The sequence below is a fragment of the Coturnix japonica genome, chromosome 3 (genome assembly GCF_054131305.1).
Source record: "Coturnix japonica strain WE chromosome 3, WE-NBRP24, whole genome shotgun sequence".
Classification (NCBI taxonomy): Eukaryota; Metazoa; Chordata; class Aves; order Galliformes; family Phasianidae; genus Coturnix; species Coturnix japonica.
Genome location: NC_140665.1, coordinates 13,715,681 through 13,739,225, shown reverse-complemented (window position 1 = coordinate 13,739,225; position 23,545 = coordinate 13,715,681). Strand labels below are relative to the sequence as shown.

The 23,545-nt window shown below is 48.4% G+C and overlaps 1 protein-coding gene across 2 annotated transcripts in view; it reads right to left on the bottom strand.

Moving 5' to 3' along the window:
* Positions 1–16,612, bottom strand: part of LOC107310894 (inositol-trisphosphate 3-kinase B) — a 48,115-nt gene extending 31,503 nt beyond the window's left edge. The window contains exons 1-3 of one of the 2 annotated variants that reach the window (XM_085542769.1): positions 16,320–16,570; positions 14,384–15,533; positions 11,949–12,106 (exon numbers count right to left, since the gene is read on the bottom strand). In XM_085542769.1, the coding sequence (XP_085398895.1) occupies positions 12,038–12,106; positions 14,384–15,388 (1,074 nt within the window). In that variant the 5' untranslated portion in view covers positions 15,389–15,533; positions 16,320–16,570 and the 3' untranslated portion in view covers positions 11,949–12,037. Of the gene's footprint in view, positions 1–11,948; positions 12,107–14,383; positions 15,534–16,319 lie in introns of those variants that run through there. The other variant, XM_015856978.3, reaches the window with a different exon arrangement.
* Positions 16,613–23,545: the final 6,933 nt, after the last annotated feature.

The following is a 23,545-nucleotide window of genomic DNA, read 5'->3' as shown; positions in this document are numbered from 1 at the left end:
TACCACCAAAAAGAAACACTTTGTATGCTTACAGACATAGCAGTGGTGAGCCTAAGAGCCCTCAGCGTGAACAACAGCCCTGATCTAGAAAGAGAAATGGCAGACATTTCAAAATCGTTGGTTGCACTTTCACAAAAGGTACTTGCACCACTTTTTCCATTGATCTGATGACTTGGGTTACTCATCACGCAGCTCCTCAGACTGCTTCCTGTTCTGCTGGAGAGCTCAGCGGCTGCATGAAGAAACAGGGTATAGAACAGATTCTAACTTTAATTCGAGGTCATCAGAAATAGCTCTGCTGGATGGTTCCTTTTTCTGCTCCAAAATGTATTTATAACTTTACTCCCATTGGAGGGTACGGCAACCTTGACCCGTCCTCCTCCTTGTGGCACCATTGCAGTGAGCAGTGAGTGCTGAGCCCCAGCGGCATCACCTGCACACACGACAGCCCTGCTTTGGGAAGAGATGGGATATACGTAACCCCTGTGCCACATTTTCCTGCTGCTCTGCCCATGCTGTGCTTTCTGACGGGATCCCGATCCATTCCAGCTGTGAGGGGGATTTTGCAGTGCAGGCGGCTCTCCATGCTGGAGCCGTTTATACAACACATCCTAGCCCAGCTCAGCCATTTCACGTTACTCTTACTAACCTTTACCCCTGCTGTAAGCCCACCAGATGCAGTGGAGCTACACCAGATCCGATTTGCCCCAGTCTCATCTCAGCCTTCCAGTTTAAATGGAGCGATGCTCTGCACCGTCACTTATTCATGAAAAAAAAGAAGGGAGAGAAACACAGCTCAAGGAGTCAGTAAGTATTGTTTGAAGGCCTAGGTTCCTGCAGTAGCAAAAGTAAGCAGCAAAGGACCAGCAGACAGCAGCAAATAAACACTCTGCACTGAGAGCAGCTGGGACCACTGCTGCAAAATCAGCCTCCAAACTACACCTGGAGACTCCTGCTACTCCAAAAAAGGCAGGGCGTTTGTCAGAATAGGAAAACCTGAGACATCCATGGTCTTCCATTACTCAACCTGAGCATTAATATTTCTTTGGGGCTTTAGGGGCTTAGCGGTTGTTTTCAGAAGTATTTTGTCTTTGGAGAACTTACTCCAAAAACAAATCAGAGCGTTATCTGCGTTGCTTTGCAGTTGTGAAGTGCCATGACATTGTTAGTGCTTCCTGGGCCAAGGCGTATTTCTCAAAGCCCTGCTCTGTTCAATAAACACTGACACTGAGCAGTAACATTCAGCACGTGTGTCGTAACGTGCGGTGTCTTACAGCTGGCCATGCTGTTTAAACTGACCTGAAGTTAAATTCCCAAGAAAGTAACTTCATTGCACATGATACAGAAAATGTTGCTGTTCCACAAACCTGTTTCCTGACAATAGCTTTCCTTACTAAATCTTATACACTGCAAATATTCTAGTTATGAGGCCAGCAGTAGCTCTAGCAAGTTTTCCAGAGGCAGCCGCTGTCCAGAAGACTGTATCCATGTGTTACACAACCTCTACAACTGCCCCAGTGATGCAATGGCACCAAAGTTGCCCCTGCAAATGGAACACCGAAGGAAAGAGGAGATGGGATACAGCCAGCCTCTGCTCTGGGATTAGTCCCTTCAAACATGTACTGGCTTTAACAACGCACTAAAAAGAAGAACATCCTTGTCTCATTCTCCATGGTGAAATGAAGATGCAAATCTACCAGCTGGAAAGGAAAAAGAACAGAGCAGCATCTTAACTCAAGAGGTGAGCTGGAGAACGTGTCAGTGTATCCAATGGAAGTAGATTTAAGCCCAAACACCCGTAATGCTGCTAGAGAACAGAGCGCTTGGCATCACTTCAAGACATCATTCAATTACATGCTAGTTTAGGATGGTTAAACAGCCTTGCTTGGCGTTCTCCACACACTGTCAGAGCCTAAAAGATCTGCACAGCCTTCACTAGATCATTGTCTCAATGCGATCATTCACTTGAAAAGCTGACATTTTTGCTATGCTTTCACAGTCTGCACCGGCAGGCTCTGCACTGCTTTCCCATTTTAAGATGAACAGTCAGATGTCTCCCTGTCTCCTAGCAGCTGCTTGTGCCAAAGATCTCTGAATCCCCTTTGCCTGTTGAAAAAGTGCTTGAACTGTATTTCACGTAAAACTGAACAGAGAAGCAGTATGAACCTCCATGTGCAGTTTGTACAGCCCCTGTCCTCCAGTCACTGCTTTGGTCTCTGTCTGAGCTTCCACCTCCCAGCTTTGCCTTAGAGATGATTCCCAGTTTCCACGGAGCTGTAAGAGTCAATGCCACCTGCCGTCCCAGCCTCATGACACACGTACAAACAGGAAGGCAGATTTTGCTCTACTTGTCTATGGGCTTTTTGTTTCAGCCGGGGCGGGGAGGGAGAGCTGGCTTTCTCAGTTTGTTACAGGAAAGCAGAATCAGCTTACATGCTCTGCCCTCCTGGCCTTTCTTTCCATTCAGCCCATTTCTTGACTGCAGAAAGAAGCTATTTCAAGAGTGTGTTTGCCCACTTGTGCAGTTCACTGAGAGTTCTGTCTGCTGTCCTGCACCACAGCGTGTGCTTTGTGCCTGCACCCTCCCAAGACACGGAGGCAAGGGGGACAGGAGACAGTCAAGGTAAACCCCTGCAAAGGCAGTTCCACTTCACCAAGGGATTGCCTTCTGCGGAGGAAATGGCACGAAATGTCCCAGCAAGGCAGAAAGCACAGCAAGGGACAGAGAACTCGGCCATGGTTCATCGTGCAGCAAATGTGCCTGTTCCTTCCCCACTGCCTAGGGAAACCCTGCTGCACATTTTGGCTGCAGCAGAGCATCTGCTAGCTGTTTGCTTGCTGCTCTTTAATAAATCAGCTGAATGAGCCCAGTGTGACTGCCGGGGGAGTGAAAGTCTGCCATTCAGCTGTGTGCAAACTCTGGCTTTTCTGAAGATTTCTAGATCAGATTTCAGGGCCCCATGAGTTTGGGTTACTTTTCTAACCAAAGTTCCACATCGCATCTTCCGGAGAAGCTGCCAGTTATCTACAGAACGTACAGCACTTATTAATTTGATACCACAGGTTTCAATCTGAATCACAGTGAAGAGTGACTGACCTCAGATTAAACTAAAGCCCGTGCTCCATGGCACTGCACTGAAAGGTTGGGCAGCATGGGAGCTGGATGGAGCACGGCTTTCTTGCTATCAGATCTCAACCAAAAAAACAGAGGAGAGGGGATGTTCCGGTCAAACCAAACACAGGATGAAACTGTGGGGAAGTGGAAGGAAAACTCTGAAATGTCTCATTTGGAGTCACAGCAAGAGGTGGTGTTTCAATTTGGATTATGTAACTTCTAAAAAACTCTCTTCTTTTTCAAATGAAGAATCACAGAATCATCAAGGTTGGAAAAGACCTACAGGATCATCCAGTCCAACCATCCACCCATCTCCAATAGTTCTCACTAAACCACGTCCCTCAACACAAAGCCAAATGTTCCTTGAAAAACTCCAGGGTCGGTGACTCCACCACTTCCCTGGGCAGCCCATTCCACTGCCTGACCACTCTTTCAGAGCAGTAGTATTTCCTAACCTTAGCCTAAATCTCCCCTGGCACAGCTTGGAACCATTCCCTCTAGTCCTATCACCAGTTACATGAGAAAAGAGACCCCCAGCTCACAACAACCTCCCTTCAGGAGGTTTTAATGTGTTTTAATGCCAAGGTCAACTTTTAAGTGAAAAGAAATGCCATTTTGAATCAAATCTACATTTCAAATGCTTGTAAAACACCAACAAACCATTCCCCAAATGAAATACTTCATTCTGAAAGTGTCAAAATGACACACGCTGCTATTTTTAACATCCCTCCCTCTTTCCCCACCTCTGTTGTTTTGTTGGGTTTTGGTTGTTGTTGTTTTTCTAGGTCAGAACTATTCAGGAAATGTGTTTGAATTTGTGAATCATTTTGCTCCCCCTCTCCCTTGACATTTGCTGGAAAATGCACTCTTTTGCCAAAAAATTATTCCTCCAGCTCCAAGCAGCTCCTACAACATCCATCCTGCCAAGACTTTTTCTGGACGGGACTGGGGGTCTGGCTGTCTGGGGTACAAGCTACAGATGTTCCAGGGCAATGAGCAGGGCAGGAAGGAGAACCTCAGCATCTCTTCAAGCAAGCTACAGACTCTAGTGCAGATCAGCCCTACCCACTGCTGCTGCTTGAAAAAGCTGTGCAACCAACCACGGAGTTGGCCTCCAATAGAAACCACCACGCAGAGGGAGTTCCTCAATGAGGCTGCACTGGCTTCCAGGTGCTGGGGAAGAGTGTGGAGTTTTGGTTCTCTTGGAAAAAATGTTCAAATCAACATCGGACCCTGAGGGTGAAGGGGGTGTGCTGTGCCCTGGGGCTTGGAGCTGCTGCCACGCAAGTTTATGGAAACATTTGCTTTGACTTTGACGGAAACATGGCTGTACCCAGGCTTGCAAGGCCATACAGAGATATAACTCTTTGCAGTCTGGTGGTTCACAGTACCATTTACGTCTCTGCAATGTGAGTGTACATATTACTGCTCTCATTTGCGAGTGTTTTGCTCCTACCTCAAAACTTTTAGCAAGTGGAAAACTTGGATGCCCTTCAGTCCTCATGTCCAACCTGCCTGTAAGCATCACAGCCTCTTCAGGATGACATCCCTAACAGCATCTTTCCAGCACACCTACCCAGCTAAAACTCACCTCCAGGGCTCACCATTTCCTCTCTCAGTTTCACATCTCTGCAGACTTGCTTTGCAAAGATCCATCAAACCCACTGCTGAAAGATGACTTTCCGATTCTGTCATCTGGCCCCTCTGCATCTCTTCCAGCCTCTTCATCTCAGTTCCTTCCCTCTAGGTGCATCAAGCCTCAGCTACTTGGCTTTTCTTTCCAAATGTGATTTATTCTATTCCCATCACATATTTCAGTGCTGAAAGGTCAACTCCTGCGTATGCTCAAGCATGAGATCAGCCTATATTAAACAGGCACCTCTGTGTTTTTTCCCTTTCTGGGAAGGATTCCCATCCACAAGAACAGACCTGGGATGTGGAGTTGTTTTTAGGCTCGTTAAAAGGTCGGAGATCCAGTACCGGAGCTGGTTGGGCTGTACAATATGGTACAGACAAAACACCCCAGGTGGCACTGTGCTACCTCTGCATCTCTCTCATCTCTGGTCTGGCACCTGCTCCATGTCACAGACACTTTTGGTGACCCAGATTCACACTCTGTCTTCAGCAGCTCAGAAAAGCCCTTCCAGCAATGGGGAGCAACATGAGAAAACAGAGACCAGGGGAGAGAGGCCAAAACTGTTCTCCTCAAGCTGACATGTAGATGAGGGGCAGCACATTTGTTTTAACCTCCTGTGCAAGGAAGCCTCCCCAAGAGCCTGCTGACATTAGCTGCACCCTCCTTTGAGAGAGGGTCTCTTTTGGCTCCGAGCTGGTTTTCTACCTCTTGCTCTGGAACAAATGAACTTTAAGAAGATTCTTTTTCAGTGGTGGCACATCTAGCTTTAAAGCTGCGGTATACACAGGTTGTGTATGAAGGTAGCAGCAGCATGACACCTGACGAGGCAATTCTGTGAGCTTTGCAAAAAAGATCAAGATTAGATCTCACTCTGCTGAAGGTATGGGAGGAAAATGCAGGATTTGTCAAGCAGAGAAAGATAAAGTGGATTGGGAACATTCTGTATACAAATTTCTAGGAGAACATTAAAGCAGCGGCGATGGGAGATGACACTAAAGGTTTCTTCAAACAACCTGTTGCACTGCGCTGCCTTTTAAAATACATCAGTGATTCAGGTGGATGGAGATAAGGTACCACGCCAAAATCTCATTCCTTTGTTTCCTTTCTGGATGCCCTCATCTCCACCCCAGTAAGACATTCCTACCACAAAAGCGCAGGCTGAAGGGCTGTCAGCTCTAAGTAAATACGGCTCTGAAGAGATAATAACTAACAGCTTCTCTTCCGAAGCTGCTTGGCAAATGCATTTCTGAGTGCCTACTACTTCTGTGACGTCACCCTGCTTTCAAGGTATATTGACTGGCAGCAGCTGAGATGGCCCCATGCAGCAGGAATGGGTACAGTGGAGGCTGTGTGGGGTGCAGCTGGGTACCAGACAACTGGTGGGACACAGGGACCATCTCAACGCCGGCAAGCTGCGCTCAGCTCTCAGCTTGGTGCTGCCAGGAGGCTTTGGCACCTCCGCGTGCACCCCCATCAGCAGCCCCTGTTTGGGCACAGCTGCTATTCCACATCCCCACCTGCACCAGCACCCACACACACCACAACCCTGCAGCCCTCTGTGGCCACTCAGTGTTGGTACTGAGGACCTCAGGAGGCATGAGACAACGCTGAAACATTGGGCTCTGGTGGAGCTGAACTATATAGACATAGGTTAAATAAAAAAAGAAACTGGGCTCCATTTTGGATTTCAAAGAAATGTCTGAACCTGTGGGGTCTTATTCAGGCTTGCCTTTGGTTTTTTCCTGGGCTCTGCCTTTTAAACCAGCTCTGCAGTCCTCGGTAAGGGCCACTTTGCAGTTGTTATTCGAGTTCCTTGCCAATCTGTTGTTGGATTTTCCACTTAACATTATTAAGGGATTAAGTTGTTTGTCTCATCATCTTTTATCTGTCCTGTTGAATTTCCTACAAACAGACCTTAGCCAGACCAAAGCAGATAGAAGGAAAAAAAACCACCAAAACACTTTCAAGATACAATCACAGTTCAGGATTTGTCCTTATTACTGTTTAAATTTATTACTTTGGATATGTAAACTTTGCTGACTCCTTAAATCTGGAATGTATTAAAGAAAGCATGAGGCATTACAGCATGTCATAGTGTTATACTGTCCTGATTCAGCTACAGCTGGGGAAGAAACATATAACGGGAGATCCTGCAGAGCTGGACATTTTGGACTCAGATCATCAATTGCCATAGAGAAGATAAAAACAAATGTAGCTGAGCCTGGAAAGAATGTTGCTAAAATTGGACAAACATTTAGTGTGTGTAGCCTAGGGGTGCAATAACTTTGCCTGTAATTTAACAAAACCCACCCACATAAAACATACCAAGAGAGATTGCAGATCGGACTCTGATCTGCAGCCTGCCAAAAAAGCAAGACCGACTTTCTCTCCCTTCCTACAGATGCAGGTTTGAACGGTCCCTGCAGAGTGTTAAATATATATTACCCATAATAGCAACCATATTACATTCGGACGTGTTACTAATTCTCCCCCGGCTGCCCTGCGCCTTGCTTGAAGCAGGAGGAACCCCTGGAGATGCCTGATAGTGCTCATGGTGGGAAGGAATCTGCTCACCACCCCCTCACCCCAATCCATTTGGGCTCAGCTCTTTTAAGGAGCACACACACAGACTCCTTCACCCACTGTATTTACGTACCCGTTCATTAAAGACATTTTGTGTTTAGCACAGTGGGATAGAACCTATTCTTACACCTCCCCAAAATACTTTGTTGAAATATGACTGCAATGAATGGGGCTTAGCAGTGAGCTGAAGGCAAGGCTCTGCTCCCACCCTATTAGCAGGGAATGGAGGCGTTAGCAAGGAGCAAGAACAAACGCTCAACTTTAAATGCAGCTTCCAAAAAGCCGCAGAGCAGATCTCTGCTTGGAACACTCCTGCCCCAAAGGCCGTGTGCATCAACAGACAGAACCTGTGTGGGGACTGCTTCTCTGTTCCATTATCTCAGCTTCACATGGGGCACGCTGCAAGGTGTAACTGGATACGTGCAGGGAAGACAAAGGGGAAAAATGATCAAGGACCGAATCCGCAGCATACTCCTGCTGGCCTCAGCGGAGCTACAACAGCTTTTATCAGCATTTTATCTGACCCTAACAAAAGAAGTGAATTGTTTAGCAAAGGAAGAGGGTTCTTTGATTGTATCTTGCTGCAGATGAATTGCCCAAGCAAGGGCAAAGGGACAGGAAGCGATGGGGGAGGAGGAGGTGCTGCTGAAGGTAGGTGCAGCCGTTGCCGTTGCTCAGCCTTCTGCTATCCTCCACTTGGTGCACATTTCTGCCTGCTCCCTGGCATCACAACCCTACCAACAAGTAGTGCTGGGTATTCCAGGTGATGATGATACACTGGTCTGCATTCAGGCAAAGCCCAAGGCATTTGGATTGAAGGGAGTTTGGTGACAATAACGTCTGTGGGAGAAGATCGTCCTCTGCTTTGCACAGTCTTAAGATCCCCATTTTCCAAAACACTAGGTGCAAGGTGTAGAGCAAGGATGAAACTCCAGAAGCCAACAGTGAGCCCTACATCAATTCAATGAGGTCCACAACACAGGAACTGCAGGTGCTGACCTCTCTGCAACCCAAATGTGTGATCCGAGTGGTGAAGAGAATCTAATTCTGTGCTTTGAATGAAAACTCATTAAAATGTTTGTCAGCGTGGTACTTCAGAGCCCTTAAATGTCTGTCTGGGGGTTGAGGGATGCTTAACTACTCCTTAGGAACCACAACAGTGCTGAATGCTAATGTAGTTCCTGTTGTGTAGTGCTGATCAGATGATGCGCTGTACTACACAAAGTTTCAAGTGCTAAGCAGAACTACACCACAGTTCTCCTCCCAGAATCAATCCTCGTGTTTTGGATAATCACATATCATGGATCTGAAAGGAAGAACTGAATTCTTTCTAGCAGGTTCTCTTCCTTTCTCCACACCATTAATAAAATCACTATTTAAAAGAAAAAGCAGCCAACCACACACTTCTTCCCATAGCTGAAATGTTGGATAATGATGAAATCAATGTAGTGAAAGGAGAAAGGTTAGCATGGGTTTCCAAGCGTACCCATGTACCCACACCAACCGAAAGGTGCTGCTGAGCATCCATCCCGTCTGCAGAGCAAACCGCACATTTTGCTTCCTCAACACTGACTGAAGAGTCAGACGATGGGCACTTTCATTTGAAGGTGGAAGATCTCAGACTGGAGCCTTCACAGCCATTGTGCAAATGGTGCGCCTGGCTCTTTGTATGCGTGATGAATGTGAATGTAGTTCTGGTAAGTATTACAGAAGACATTAACGAGCCATTTAAGAATAGATTCCCATCTTAAGAACACTCTTGGCTAATCCTAAAGATACTGTGGGAACAAATAGAAAAGAAAGGTATCGCAGGAGGGGACTCCCATCCAGGGAGGCTGAACACAATGAATTCCGTATGTGGGCCAAACTGAGTGACCCAGCAGGCATGGAAGCCCACGTTGCCCTAAAAGTCACATTTGAGAACAGGGATTAGGCTGCTAAGTTACTTGGTAATTTGTAAATGTTAACATTTAGTTTCCACAGTCTGTTAAATATTAACATATCTTTCTTAGAAAGCTTGGCTGGGCTTTATTGGATGAAAGCAGGTCAAATTTAGTGCACAAATTTACCTACTGCTATAAACAAAAATAATCTCTAACAATTACAGAAGACTAATCTTAGCTGAAGCAAAGTTTAACAGTGTACATAGATGCCATTATTTCTCAAGTGAGTTAGAACAGATTTACATGTAGAGAAAACATGAGCTCAGCGCTGGCTTTCAGTCACTGCATGGCATGCAAGGGCTCGGCTCTGCACTAATATTTTCTTCTCATGCAAATCCGTCCTAACACATTATAGAAATAATATGGAAAACATGAGACAGGTGCTGACTACAGTTGGATTGGTTTTTGTCTTTGCAAGGCTCTAGAATTTTAGAGACAAAACTGTAAAGTTTCCACTGATCTGAGAGTTTAATTTTGAGGACATTCAGCTTAATTCCACATGGGTCCAACCAGCAAAGCTCCTGACATCCTGCAATTGCCATCTGCAGCTGGAGATCCTAGAGATGATGAGCCTAATGCTCGCTCTTGTTTGTTCTTCCTGCACCTCAGAAATGCTTCGGGCTTTCTTCCATTTCTTTATGAACTTCTTCAGTGTGAAATTGTTTTAAAAACAAAATATGCAAGAGACGTCAGCTGTGCTAGCAAGTAAGGCATCTGCTATGCACCCTGTCATTCCTGTGCTGTCAATCGTGGAGAACATTAGCAAAGAAGAAACCCTTCCCAATGAACTTAAATGTGTTGATGAAAATGGATCTGAAATAGCACTGCGTATCTCCCACAAGGTTATTGCAGCATCTTCACTTACCCTGCATGGGTGGGAGCCCAGAAGAAAGCTGCTTATCTGCCGAGAAGGCCACATGAGTAGGTAGGAGATGAGCTACCATAGTGCAGTGCTTCGTGAATTCCCAAGAGTGCACAGACTTGGCCTGCTGACAGCCTCACACTCAGCCCAGCCTGCCAGCCACGGGTGGGTCAGCCAAAACATGCCGTGTCATCAGGTCTGCTGAATATGCAGGAGCATATTCATGTGGAGGTGCCCACCTCAGCTTCCTCTGTTTCTTGAGTCTTCCCACAGCAGTGCTGAAAGAGGTTCAGTCCTCAAGGGAACGGCATGGAGCTGTGTCTGGGGAGAGGCAGGTGGGGGTTAGGAAATGGCTTTGCCCCAGAGGGTGGTGGGCATTGAACAGGCTGCCAGGGCAGCAGGCCTCGAGCTGCTGGAGTTCAAGGAGCATCTGGACAACACTATCAGACATAGGGTCTGATTTTCAGGTGGTGCTGTGTAAAGCCAGGAGCTGGGCTCAAAGATCCCTCCCAGTCCCTTCCACTTCAGGATATTCTGTCATCCTATGATTCTATGACTCTGGCACCTCACCTGGAGGACTAAGCATCTTTCCTGGGCAGTGCCATGCGTACTGCTTAACAGTACACACTGCCAGAGCAAGCATGCCAACATGCTACACATTGTATTGATACTATACTGGTGATACCACTCCAGCTCATAAGCTTAGGAGCTTTTAATACCAGTGTGACAGGAGGAAGAAGCAAAGTACATAAACGCAGTGAGCATAAAAATGCATATTCAGAAGGGCTTGCACGCATCACCATAGCCATGCAGTCACGGTTTCTGTTACACAGAGACTTCCTGATCACAGTGACAGCTAGGAAAGGGAACGATGTTTAGTTTGATGGATTTTTATAGGAGCAAACTCTGCTTACACTGTGGAACATCTCAAAGAGAAATAAGCAAGGGTCCCACTGGCCCTTGGCTGACGCAAACCCTATCTAGACCTGTCTCCTTTCAGAAATACAGCCACTGCAAGTCAAACAAATAAATCCATTTAAAACATGCTGGTCAGCAGCAACGTCATCAGTGTTTCCCAAACACTCTTGCCATTTTGCACATGTTAATGGAAGTCTCTAACCCGAAGTAAACTGCTCTGCCTACTGAAAGGAGGAGAGGTTTCACAATGAACTGGGAGCTTCTTGATTACTATTCAGCATACATTCTTGTGCCTGCATAACAGCTGTGAGAAAGACAGGAAGAGGAACACTATAGTATTTTGCACTGCTTTTCCAGGAAGTTTATTTTTTTCCCTTGACATGGTATTTTTCTCTAGTACACACTTGCACAATTTCTGCATTTCCTTTGAGTCCTCTTGTCTTGCTTCTAGCTCCTCGAGAACTGACAAACTAGAACATTTAGTTCAATGATGATGACTTACTGTAATAATCAGCACTGGAACCACTTTTGCTAAAGGAATACAGCCGGACTGGGGCCAGCTGTCCTGCTGTGAAGCATGCCTGAGCCTACCAGCTTTTCCTTCACTTCGCAAACAGTGTCCCCCAGGAACAGACATACTCACAAGTCCATATTTTTCCACTGAAATCAGCGGGAGCCACGGCTAGAATGGGGCTTCTTTGGGGTGAGAAATCCGCTCTAGGAGCCAGGTCACCGCCCAGAGCTCACTGTGCCACTTGCAGTAGGGACATGGAGCACGCTCCCCCTCCCCTGCATATCCAACCTGCCCAACCAGCCAGGAGAGAAGAAATCCTCCCCCGGCACAACACATGCTGTGACAGAGCCCTTCCAAAAGCTGCAGTGTCCCCTCAGCTCGGGCAGCGGGTGGATGGACACAGCTACTCCTTCCTGCAGCTGCCCAGGCAGGGTATGCAGAAAGGGCTGCCCCACGGTGAGTCGAACTACAGAGTGCTGGACAGAGTCCTCCCACGCAGCCCAAGAAGTGTCATCGCTTCAGCATCTTTGAAACCCTGCAAGCATCAATAAACAAGTGTGGGGTTTCTCAAGCAGCAGCCCACAGCCTGGGGAAAGCCACAGCCGAGAAAGCCCTTACGTGGAGGTTTACTCAGGCCTTAAGTGGATTTGTAATTAGACAACAGCAAAATGTCAGACTGCTCTTATCATCACTGTGCTTCACAGGTCTTTCACAATCACAGCATAGTTGCCGTTTCCAAGTGCTGCACGGCCACCGTGCTCCAGGGCCAGGCAGTGCACTGAGCAAACAGTTTCAGCAAACCATGGCTGAGCTGATATTCAGCCACAGGGCTGCTGCAGGTCACCGGGATCAAACAAAGCGGTCCTGCCACATTCGTCCCTTCCATGAGGAGAAAACATTTTCTTCAGCTGATGACCCATCACGCAGACCCAACTGCAGGTGAAGCTCCCTACCTGAAATACACCAGAGGACGAGGCTGTGCCAGATGCAGGGATCTGCCCCTTCCCCGGGAACACCGGGAGGAACTCCAGCAGACAGCCGGACATCCCGAACAGATTGGCTGAGCCTGACAGCCTCCAGAAAGGAAGGGCAGCAGCAAGCCTGCTGTTTATCAAATCTGTAAACAAGCTATGGAAGATGTGCAGTGCAGAACGTACCAGCAACGAGAACGGCTTTCCCACTGCTCACCCATCCTCCTCTCTTGCAGGCTCCCCAGCCCTTCCCTGAGGCACCTGGCACACACTGGCAGCACCCTGTCTGCCCAGCACCGACCTACTCAGCTCAGAGGGGAGATGGTTTGGAGATGGATTGATTTTGACACTAATGCATGAGATGCAGAGTGAGCTTCTCACACATTCTCACAACCCACTTCCGGACAGTGCACATTGTTAAAAACAAATAGTGAGTTCACAAAACAAATGATCGTGCACCCCGAGACCGCTTCAGTAGGTGTCTTGTGCTGTCACTATGGATTTAAGATGCTGCCAACCAGTTGCACAGTCAGCCCAAAGCCCTGGGACACTTTCCACACCAATATGAGGCACAGCTTTTCCCATCGGTGAGCCGTTCTCAGAACATCAGTGCCACCGAGCAGAAGGAACAGTTGTCAGCGTGGAGGATGGAGCAGAGATTACTAGATTACTACAGCTCGTGCACAAAAGCATTGGAATTTAATCAGCAGAGGCAGTGATAAAAGGCAGCGATCTGATTCATCTGTCAAGAGCCCCCAAATACAAAACTGTCTGCAAACACGATATGCCACACATTTGTAACTTCATTAACTGTGCTTTTACTCAACTGCTGCTCTGTCCTGAGCGGAATCGAGCCCCAGTTCTTGGAAGAGAACGAAGCACGTAGGAAAGTAAATATGTTTATTTCAGTCCACTGAGTGTTTGGTAACCACAGTGTGTCAGTGCTTCATGACTTTGATAACTTTACTCTGCTTTGGACTTCCTTGTGTAACTGAGCTGAGCAATTGAGTTTCATTATCGCGTATCTTTGGAAATTAAACAGAGTGAATCGCACCACTGACAGCTGACGGGCCATTACCAGGCTCTTTACAAGGAAGGAGGCAGTGGGCAGCCCTGCATTTCTCAGGGTTTGTCAGTCTCAAAACGGGGTGATGTCTCCCATCTGCATGATAAGCCCACATGCAGATCAGAGAACCTTGTGACAGCCACCCTGGGAGGTTCAAAGCCCTCTAGAGAAGCAGTGTGACAGCTCAGAGCAAACCTCTGTGCAGAGCATTCAGACACAGGATGAATCCCCAGCATGACACAACAAATCCCGTGAGCGTCTGCCTTTGGAGAATGCCTCAAAGCATCTTCTTCAAGGACACCTCCCTGCTTTAGGGAGAAGACAGCACCGATGCTTTCTCTTTTCTCTTACCTGAAGCTTCCCAACCAGCCACGTGGGGAAGAAAGATCCAGAAACAAATGAACTTAATATAAACACCTAAAAATATGCTCGCCTAAAATATAAGATACTCCATAAGCAAAAAGGGTTTTTTTTTTATAAATGGGAGGTAGCAGAGATTCTCGTGAATTGTGCTTCCATATGAAAGGCACCCAGACACCATAGTGATGGGCATCACCATGTATAAACAAAACAGACGCTTGGCCAGCAAGACTTCCACTCTGAAGAGGAACTAAATTCTCCCTTAGGCTCACGCAGATCATGGGAATCCTCATGGGAAACCCAGGGATACAATTTCTCTGAGGATCTCTGCTGCCCCAGACCTCTGCCTACCCACAGTGCCCATGCCACCACTGTGGGGCCGTTCCCCCCTCCTGAAGGCTGCCCCAGGACTCACCACTCGGGGCTTCTGCTGGTCCAGAGTCTGCAGAAAGGCGGGTGCCTGGTCCAGGGTGCGCTCAGGGTCACTGGAGATGTCCTCCTCGGACTCTTCCCAGGATGACGAGAAACCGGTGGAAGAGGCGGATGACGAGGACAGCTTGCGGACAGGCAGGCTGCTGGGAGGCACGGCACCCGCCTCCTCCTCTGGGCCCCCCAGGTCTGTGATGATGACAGCGGGGATGTTACCACCACCGACTGGGTACTGGCCCTCCAGTCCCGAGGTGGCCATGTCCACCTCACCTCGCTGTGGGCTGCTCCCTGATGGCTCCATCCCCCCTTCCTGCCCCATGGCCTGCCCCTCTGTCACCACAAGGCCTGCAACGCTCGGTCGATCCTGGGCCACACGAGTATCAGGATCATCGCTCTCCCCGTAAGCCCGTGGCCGGGGTCCTGTGCCAAGCCCCATCATTGGCACTGTGGGGCTGGCAGGTCGGGGTGAGGATGGTCGGGGTGAGGAAGGTCGAGGAGAGGATGGCCGAGGCGAGGATGGCCAAGATGAAGATGGCCGAGGTGAGGATGGCTGGGGCGAAGAAGGCCGAGGAGAGGATGGCGGGGGGCTCCACAGCGAGTGGGCCCCGGAGCTGTGAGCCTGGATGTGTGCCTCGAAGAGCCCCACTTTCTGGTTCACCTGGACATTGTGCAGCTCTCTCTGCAGGCGCCGTGCAGCAGGGGAGCCTGGCGGCCTATCTCCTCCCCGGCTGCCCCGCCGTCCCCCGGGGCTGCCCAGCTGCGGAGGGGATTCCTCAGGCGGAGGGAAGAGGAAGGCAGAGCTGAGGCGTGGGGAGCGGGGTGGCACGGTGGTGGGGCTGAAGGCAGGGAGCGGGCAGCAGCTGCCGGCTGCCTCGGGGCTCCTGGGCAGCGTTTGCCTGGAGGGAGGTGGCGTCTTGCTCCCACTGCTTTTCACCTCACTGTTGCTATTCATCATCACCAAGCTATTGAGCGCATAGCAGTACACAGCCATAGTAGTCAGCCGGGGCGCACAGGCAGGCCGCCACCTCGGCTCTCGGGCTCAGCGGGGCTCTCTCCAAGCCAGGATCAGCAGCATCGCCAGGGAGCAGCAGGGGAGCTGGGCTGGTCCTGGTCCGCAGCTCCATAAAATGGGATGCCTAGAGAGAGGGAGAGGGAAAAATGAGAGGGACTGTGTGCACAGTGGGCAGCCATTCCTGCAACAGAGTTAGGGAGTGCCAGCCCAACCAGTAGAAGCTGCAAGTTGGAAGCTTCTGAGTGCTCGTCCCCAAAGCCGATATCTTTGGAGGGAAGTGAAGAAGTCCAGATAGCTCAAATTTGCCACCTTCTGGTTTGTCACCTTACAACCAACGGCAAACCAGTCTCATGCAGCGACTTCCTTCAGGGATACCTGCCTTCCCACTTGGCACGGGACAGGACCACGTCCCCACCACCACCCAGCCCACCTACACACAGCAGCACAGGTGTGTACAGCTGCACACACACTCTGTCCCATTTCCCTGCGCACACCTCTTGGGCTGTGCAGCTGCCACAGTAACAGCCCTCATCCCGCTCAGGGAGGCAGCTGGGAGCAGCTGCTCTGTGTGCTCCAAGAGGTGCTCTGCTTTTGCCTCCTGCCGTCCCTCTAGTCTCCCGCCTGCCTTTCCGGAGCCGCGATCCTCATCCCGTGCCCGGCGGTGGGAACCCCACGACATCCACATCGAAACGCAACCTACGCGAGGGTGTGGGCTTGTTTATGCCCTTATGTGCCAACCCCGGCGACGGGCGTACACTTCTTCGGAAGTACCGCGCTGCCATCACACGCGCCCCCCGCGCATCCCCGGGCAGATAAGCGCCCCCAGGTTTCCTCGCAGCCCCCGGCACTCGGAACCCGGCTCCGTCCCCTCCCTCTCGGCCATACCGGAGGGCAGCCCGGAGTCGCTTACCTGGAGCGGCTCAGCGCCCGCCGCCCCGCCGGCCGCAGCGCGCTGCCGGAGCCATCCCCACGGTGGCGGAGCCCCGCGCTGCCCGCGGGTTTATCGCCCCTCGGGGGCCGGGAGCGCCGCGTTCCCCGCTCCGCGCTGCGGCCAGGACCGCGGGGCGGCCGCGGAGCCCTGTCGTCGTGCGGCCGGAACGGCGGGGAGAGCAGGATGAGCAGGAGGAGCGGGAGGAGGAGGAGGAGGAGAAGGAGGAGGAGGAGAGGGAGAGGAGCCGAGAGAAGGAGGAGAGCGGAGGGAGGGGGTAGGAAAGCAGGAAGGAAGTTGTGAGCCTGTCTGGGGTTGAACTCAGCGGAACAAGTTTCTTTTTTTTTCTTCGCTCCGTCGCTCGCTCTGTGCTGCTGGGCAGCACCGCGGGAGGGAAACACTAAAAAAAAAAGAAAAAAAAAAAAAGAAAAAAAAAAGTTTCCATTGTTAACTAAGAAAAAAAAAAACAACCACCACGTTTCGGCCTCTGTGGGTTAAAGATACACGATCCGTTTTCCACCCCTCGCCCAGGCGCCCTGTGGCTGCAGCTCTGCACGGGGCCTGGCACTGCGGGGCTGCACATGGCGCCTGGCACAGCTGGCAGGGACCAAAGGAGGGACGCGCCCTCTCACTCTCCTCTTTGTGCCTCTGCTTCAAATTCCAGCCTCCCCTTTGGCCTTCATATCCCTCCTCTGTGTGCAACAACTGGGGCAAAGGCTTGTGCATGTACCCATAGGAGCAAAGACCTGCAGGTCCCCGATAGTCCCATGCACCCACTGTAAAGCAGAGATCAGCCTAGCCATGTGTATGGCGTCCCACTTTCCCGCAGTCACGACAGCTCAGTCCTGGTGCTTTTCAGCACGCTGCTCACCCACATCAGACCAAAGTCAGGCTGGACAGGCTCTGAGCAATGGATGGAGGTGTAGGTATCCCTGCTCATTGCAGGGGAGTTGTACCAGGTGGCCTTTAGCGGTCCCTTCCAGCTCAGTTCTATGCCACCAGGCTGGGCAGCCTCACATGAGCACATCCCGTGGGGTGGTGGCCACCGGTTGCCAAACCCAGAGGATGGATGCTGTCAGGCACATTCGTTCCTGTGGCTCTGCCCTGGCTTTGGGCACGGCAGCCACTTTCAGGACACTGCTGTCCTCTCTGGGGCAGGGGAGGCCGCAGGCAGCGCTTCCTCAGCTCCTCAGCCCCCAGGCACGGGTCCCACTTGGCACAAGGAGCAGGCTCTTGGCTGTGATACAGCGTGATTTCTGTATCAAGATAACTCATTGGATATACTTGTCTCTGCGTCAGCACTTCAGGAGAGCAGGCTCTGTAATTTGCTCTCCAAGTAGTGTCAAGGTCAGACCTAGATGGCAACTTTTGGGTTGTTCTGAACTGGCCATGGAAAAATGAGACGTCTCTGCTAGGATTTCACAGCCAGGAATTTTCCCTAGAGGGGGAAATGGATGTCACAGCAAACCAGCTTTTTGTCACTAAGGCGTAACCTCCTGAGTGTAAACAGGGGCAGAAAGGTCTGAATCTGCCGAAGGTGTGGACTGCCAATCCCACAGGCAGACAGACGGACACCCAGAATGAGCTTATGTTTGTTTTTCCAGTAGAGAAATGTTATTTTGAATTCAGGGCAGGAAAAGAGATTTTTAGACTTTTTCCACTTGAGTCTGTTCCTTCAGTGTCTGTGCTCGGTTAGGAGCTGCTCTTTCATCAAATAAAGCGTGTGATCAATCTTTCTCAGCGAAGCGACCCCACCGAGTATAATGGCACTATTCATGGGAACAGGCTTACTCGTGTGTGCAAATATCTGCAGATTCCATTTTCTGTTGCTCTCATTCCCTCATGTCAGCCAAAAGGAGGAACATTTGACAGAAAAAATAAATTCGGCTAGATAGATGCAGATGAACGGGTATCTTCTTAAAAGAGCTTCAAAGAGCAGCACTGTGCGGTGCTAATATAATATGCATGTACTTACAAGCACTGCTGTGTATCTGCTTGCATGTTTTGACTTTTCTTTGGGGTTATTTACATTGAGAGAATTCACACCAGCATATCCATGATGGGTGCTTAAAGCCCTTTCTTAAAGAATCATAGAATCACCAAGGTTGGAAAAGACCTCCAAAATCATGCAGTCCAACCGTTCACCTATCACCAATATTTCCCACTATACCATGTCCCTCAGTACAACATCTAAATGTTCCTTGAACACCTCCAGGGTCGATGACTCCACCGCCTTTCTGTGCAGCCCATTCCACTGCCTGACCACTCTTACAGAGAAGAAGTATTTCCTAATGGCCAAGCAAAACCTCCCTGGCTCAGCTTGAGGCCATTCCCTCTAGTCCTATTGCTGGTTACAAGGGAGAAGAAGCCAACCTCCATCTCATCACAATCCCTTTCTGCAGAGGTCGGGACAAGGGAGTGGTGAACTCACTGCAGCATATTTATTGATTCAGAACTACCTAAGAGGACGTGGCCTTACAATATGGCAGAAATTGGGCTGCAGAATTGTAGTATGTGATGTCCAGAGCTAGAACTAGAGCTATTCTGTGGACATTACATACAGCAACAAGTTTCTCTTTATGAAAGAAGCTGCTAATAATGGGTAAAAGAGAAAAAATATATATCTGGGGATAAATACCTTTTCAGAACGGGCAGGTATGGGTGGAAAATAATTGCTTCCAGCCTGGAGCCAGGCAGCAATCCACACTGTGTAGGGAAGAAAGTGCAGGCAGCTTTCAGCACACTTGTTTCCAATCAAGTGGAAACCAAGTGTCTGGGTTTAGACTAAGTGGAAAGCACGAACCGAAAAACACTGTTAGTCCAAACCAGTGACAAGAATGGAGGTAAGAAGGCAGGCAGTTTTCTTTCCTAGACCAGATGAATGTCTGCAAACACCAGCACAGCTGTAGCTGCCTAGTGCTGCTGAGGACCCCCTACATGTCTCTGGCACTTTCACATTCAGTGCTCTACAAAGAGAAAATAAAGACATCCCTTCTCTGACTCACTTGCCATCTCAGCACACATCATCAAGCAAAAGTGCAATCTGCATTCCCAAAAGAGCTCACTTATGCTTAATCCGTGTTCTTCATTTGAATTTATACTTGCTTCCATAGAAAAGCATTGCAGCATGTGAGGTTATCAAAGCAGGCTGGGTTCGCGTTTTGTATGCACACACTTGTGTGGGCACCTTATCCTTGTTCTAGAGTGTGAGGCTGTTAAAATGAGCAGACTCTGACACTTAGGAAGGGCTCATGTTCACAGCAGGATGTATTTATTCCTGAAACAAAGCAAGGACAGACAATTAAGGTCACAGAACTGTCCTGGCTGTGTAACATCTCCTGCTGACACACGGCTATAAGTGTTTTGGGAAAGAAATATCACAGCTGTCAAAACTAATGGCCTTCCAGCACCTCAGTGCACTTGAAGTGGGGCCAATTAATTATTGTGCTTTATTTAAAAATAGTTGTTCCAAATGTGTTCTTTGCACCCAGTGGATGTGAACAATTCTCAGTCACTTACACTCCAAGTGCATGGCATATTCCCCTGATGTGCTTTCCTTAGGGAAAACTAGAGAAGATGTGTACTGCTTTAAAGAACACATTCCCCAATCCAAACAACAGTAACAAGGAAAAGAAAACAAAAACACAGAGATTATGGAAACAAGGTCCTGTACTGCAGAAACACCTCCTTCTATGGAGAGAACAGAACAGTTGCATGATAGATGCTGGTCATCCTACTCAAACACTTAGAGGCACTCGATTCATATGGCGTGGGCTGCTAGAATAGGACAGAAAGGACCACAATCCACTTAGTATCGATCTAGTTGTTAAAAAACACACAGAGAAATAGCATGAAAGCAGAGTGGTAAAACACTGATTCCTTCTTCCATTCTTCCTTTGTAAGAATATTCATTTTGTGTATTATTACTTCCTCATGTTTTGGACTGGTTGGACAAGGCAGCCTTCACTGTATTTCACAGTTGACTCTTCTGAAAGGTCACAATTCATCAATTTCAGCATCAGAAGGACTGTCAGCATCACTGCAGTGAAAGCCAGTATGTTATGGCACTTTCTCACCAGTGAGTTGAATATCATCATCTTGAAAAATATAGAAATGGACAAATACAGAGTAATTCTATAGCCAGAAAGTGTGACGGAAAATCAATTTGGCTGATACTTCATGAGAAAAGGAGCCACAGAGGAGATGAAGAAACACTGAGCTGTGTGCTGACACTGGCTGCTGTTCAGGCAGGTGGCTGTCACAGTGACAGCACACTTCTGGCCTGGCTGGTTGGCAGGTGAAGCTTGAGAATAGGACTCTGGAGTTTGTCTTGCATCAAACCTGCACCGTTTCAGTGCACAACAGCTCCAAAAGCAGCAGCTTTGCCCAGCTCCCAGTGACCTCTGAGCTGGGTTACCTGGTCATTTGCTCTCCTCCTGGTGTCCCGCAGGCAGAATTAAGGAGGGACTGGTTAGTATTTGTTGTGCCAGCTCCTACTCTGGGACTAAGAACACCAAGAGCAACGCAGAGGCACAAGTAGCAAGTTGATGTGATTCTGGGCAGGCTGTTTTCTGCAACCACATCTTTCTAAGCTCTTGCATCCACCTGGATCACAGAGGAACCAGTTTTGTTTTCCGAGAGCCTCCTCCACACATTCCTGCCCACACCTCGCCCTGTGCTGTACCAAGCAATATGGTTCTATGGGGCTCAGAAAGCAGCCAAAGGTCTCAGTGGCCTTTGCAGGAAGACCCATGTAGCCATACACAGCACCTGCATGCAAAGCATTAGTGCAGGGTTAAGAAGATCAGGTTTTGCTGCAGGACTTTGGTGAGCTGTTACAGAGCTCAAGAGATTTAAAATGTATATATGGAAAATATTATTCATAGTGAAGTAATCTGACAAGGAGTTACATACACAGACTTAATGCAAGAAAAGCTGGGAAACCCTATCGCAAGAACAAGAGTTTACTTTTCTCCTGATTCAATGTACACATGTCAGTGGCCCCTTTATTTTTTTCCCATCTAGTAAATTACTCATAATGAAGACATGAAAGGTTAATGTGAATGCCTGTAATGAATACCCTGATGTACCCAACAGTTCTGCTGTTCCTAGTTTTGCCTCCTGCCAGAGAAGAGCCCAGTGTGCACCATAACTGTCCTCTGAGCTGCAGCACTGGCAAGTAGGCTCATGGTTGCTGTTCGCTGATAATAAGAATACAAACACATGCATATCTGGGGAGTGACCCATGATTCAGCATTAATGTTTCCTTTTTTTTTTTTTTCTGCACAGACCAAACAAGAAGCACGAGGAGCACATGAACTCTGCATTGTTACTGAACTTCAGTAAAAATGAAACAACAAAGGGAAATCCATCCCAGCTGAACCCTGAGGCTATTAAAAGTTGTACCTCGTTCTGCGGTTGTGGGGATAAAACGACTGCATAGATGTACTGCTTCATTGTTTGAAGAGGTTTTTCCTACTTGTGGGTCATACTTATTCCACTAGGCTGTGACCACATGGCCATAATTGGGCAGCTTTGCGTTTGTTTGAGATAGATACGATAGCGGCAGGAAAAAAGATAAGCTATTTATTGAATGTACAGTGTGTCTGTGTGACTGCTTTGGGTTTCGTAGTACACAGCAGGACGTGCACTGTCCAGGGCCATGAAATTCCACTGCACCTACATGAACATGAAATCACAAGAAATGCTGCCCAAGTTTCCACTCTGTGATGAAGGATCTCTCTTCTGAGAAACTGGTAAAGAGAGGGCATTGAAGTGGCCATAACTAGCAATTTAAAGCCCATACTGCTATGTGGGCATTTAATTTAAAACAAAACGTGTTGGCTGTCTCCAACACTCCCTTGCTGTCTCCCTTGCTGGCACAGCCTGTGTTTTTTTGGATAGCACCAAGAGCAGTTTTCCATCCACAGCCTGTACTAGCACCAACTAGTACTCAGAGCCCTATCTCCCTGCTGTTCCCTGCCCAGCTCTGGAGACATCCATCCTTGGAGCTGTGCATTGCCCTCTAACTGCCTCACCCATCTGCAGCAAATCAGCAACACAGCAGAGTTTTCTTTGCTGCCCTCACACCTGCCCTATCTGGTAAGTGTGGGACAAGACTCCTCTAATTCCAAGTGTTTCCAGGTTGCTTTTGAATTGTCTGAGTTATTCGTCTCTGAGGGAACACATCTAAAAGATTCACCTTTGGAAAAGGTGAAAGATACTGCATGAGAGCACAGCTTTTATTCAGAGATGATTTACAAGGAGTGGGAAGGGAGTACCTCCGAGGTACTTAACACATGCATCTCCCTGTGACAAAATGTTAGAGACTTGCTGGTTCCCTTACATTCTCTGCTTCTGGCTGAGGACAGCCTTGTCCTGACTAAGAGTACCTTCCTCAGTGAGAAGTATTACTAAAAGCTGCCAGAGAAATGCTTTGGAATGACCCTTCCCAATCGGAGAAACAGTATTCTGGAAACACCCATCATTTGTTGGCAGAGATACTTATTTTCTTAACTACAGAACCAAATTTCTTTAACTCTCCTAAGGGTCATTTTTAAACTGAATTTCAAGTATATTTTATTAAAAACAAAATTAAAAAATCCAATAACAATACACCTTATTTCCTTCTGTTTCACATTTCTGATATTTCCTGAAAAGAACAGAATGTTGAAACAATGACGTGTCTTGTGTTTATCCTTCCTATAGACCCATCCAGCACTAAGAGGCAGTTTACTGAACAGCTCTTCCGCCCAGTGAAGATGATGGATGGGGCTGAACAAGAACTAGAGGATCTAATGAGGAGCCATTTGTGTCAACAGTAGTAATCAGAGAACTGTCTACCTATTTTCTTGTTTCAGAAAGAGATGCAGAGGGAAAATGGTTCAGGCCATGATTTATTATGGTTGGTGGAACAGAATTTCAGGTAAGACAAGTGAAAATCTTGATTCTTTGCAGGAACAGCCCCTGTGTGAGGCAGGGCCCTGATTTTGGAAGGAACATCTCACGAGCATAATCAGACTTAAAACCTTCAAGAAAGACTGTTAGAGAGTGCTTTAGCACTTAAGAAAGTGGTGCAATGGTGCTGATGAAGTTCATAAAAGTTCATATAATGAAGCTCATAGAAGCTACCCTGGTCAGCAAACTGGGCCAAGTCATCCCTTGTATATCAAAGAATCACAGAATGGTTTGGGTTGGAAAACACCATC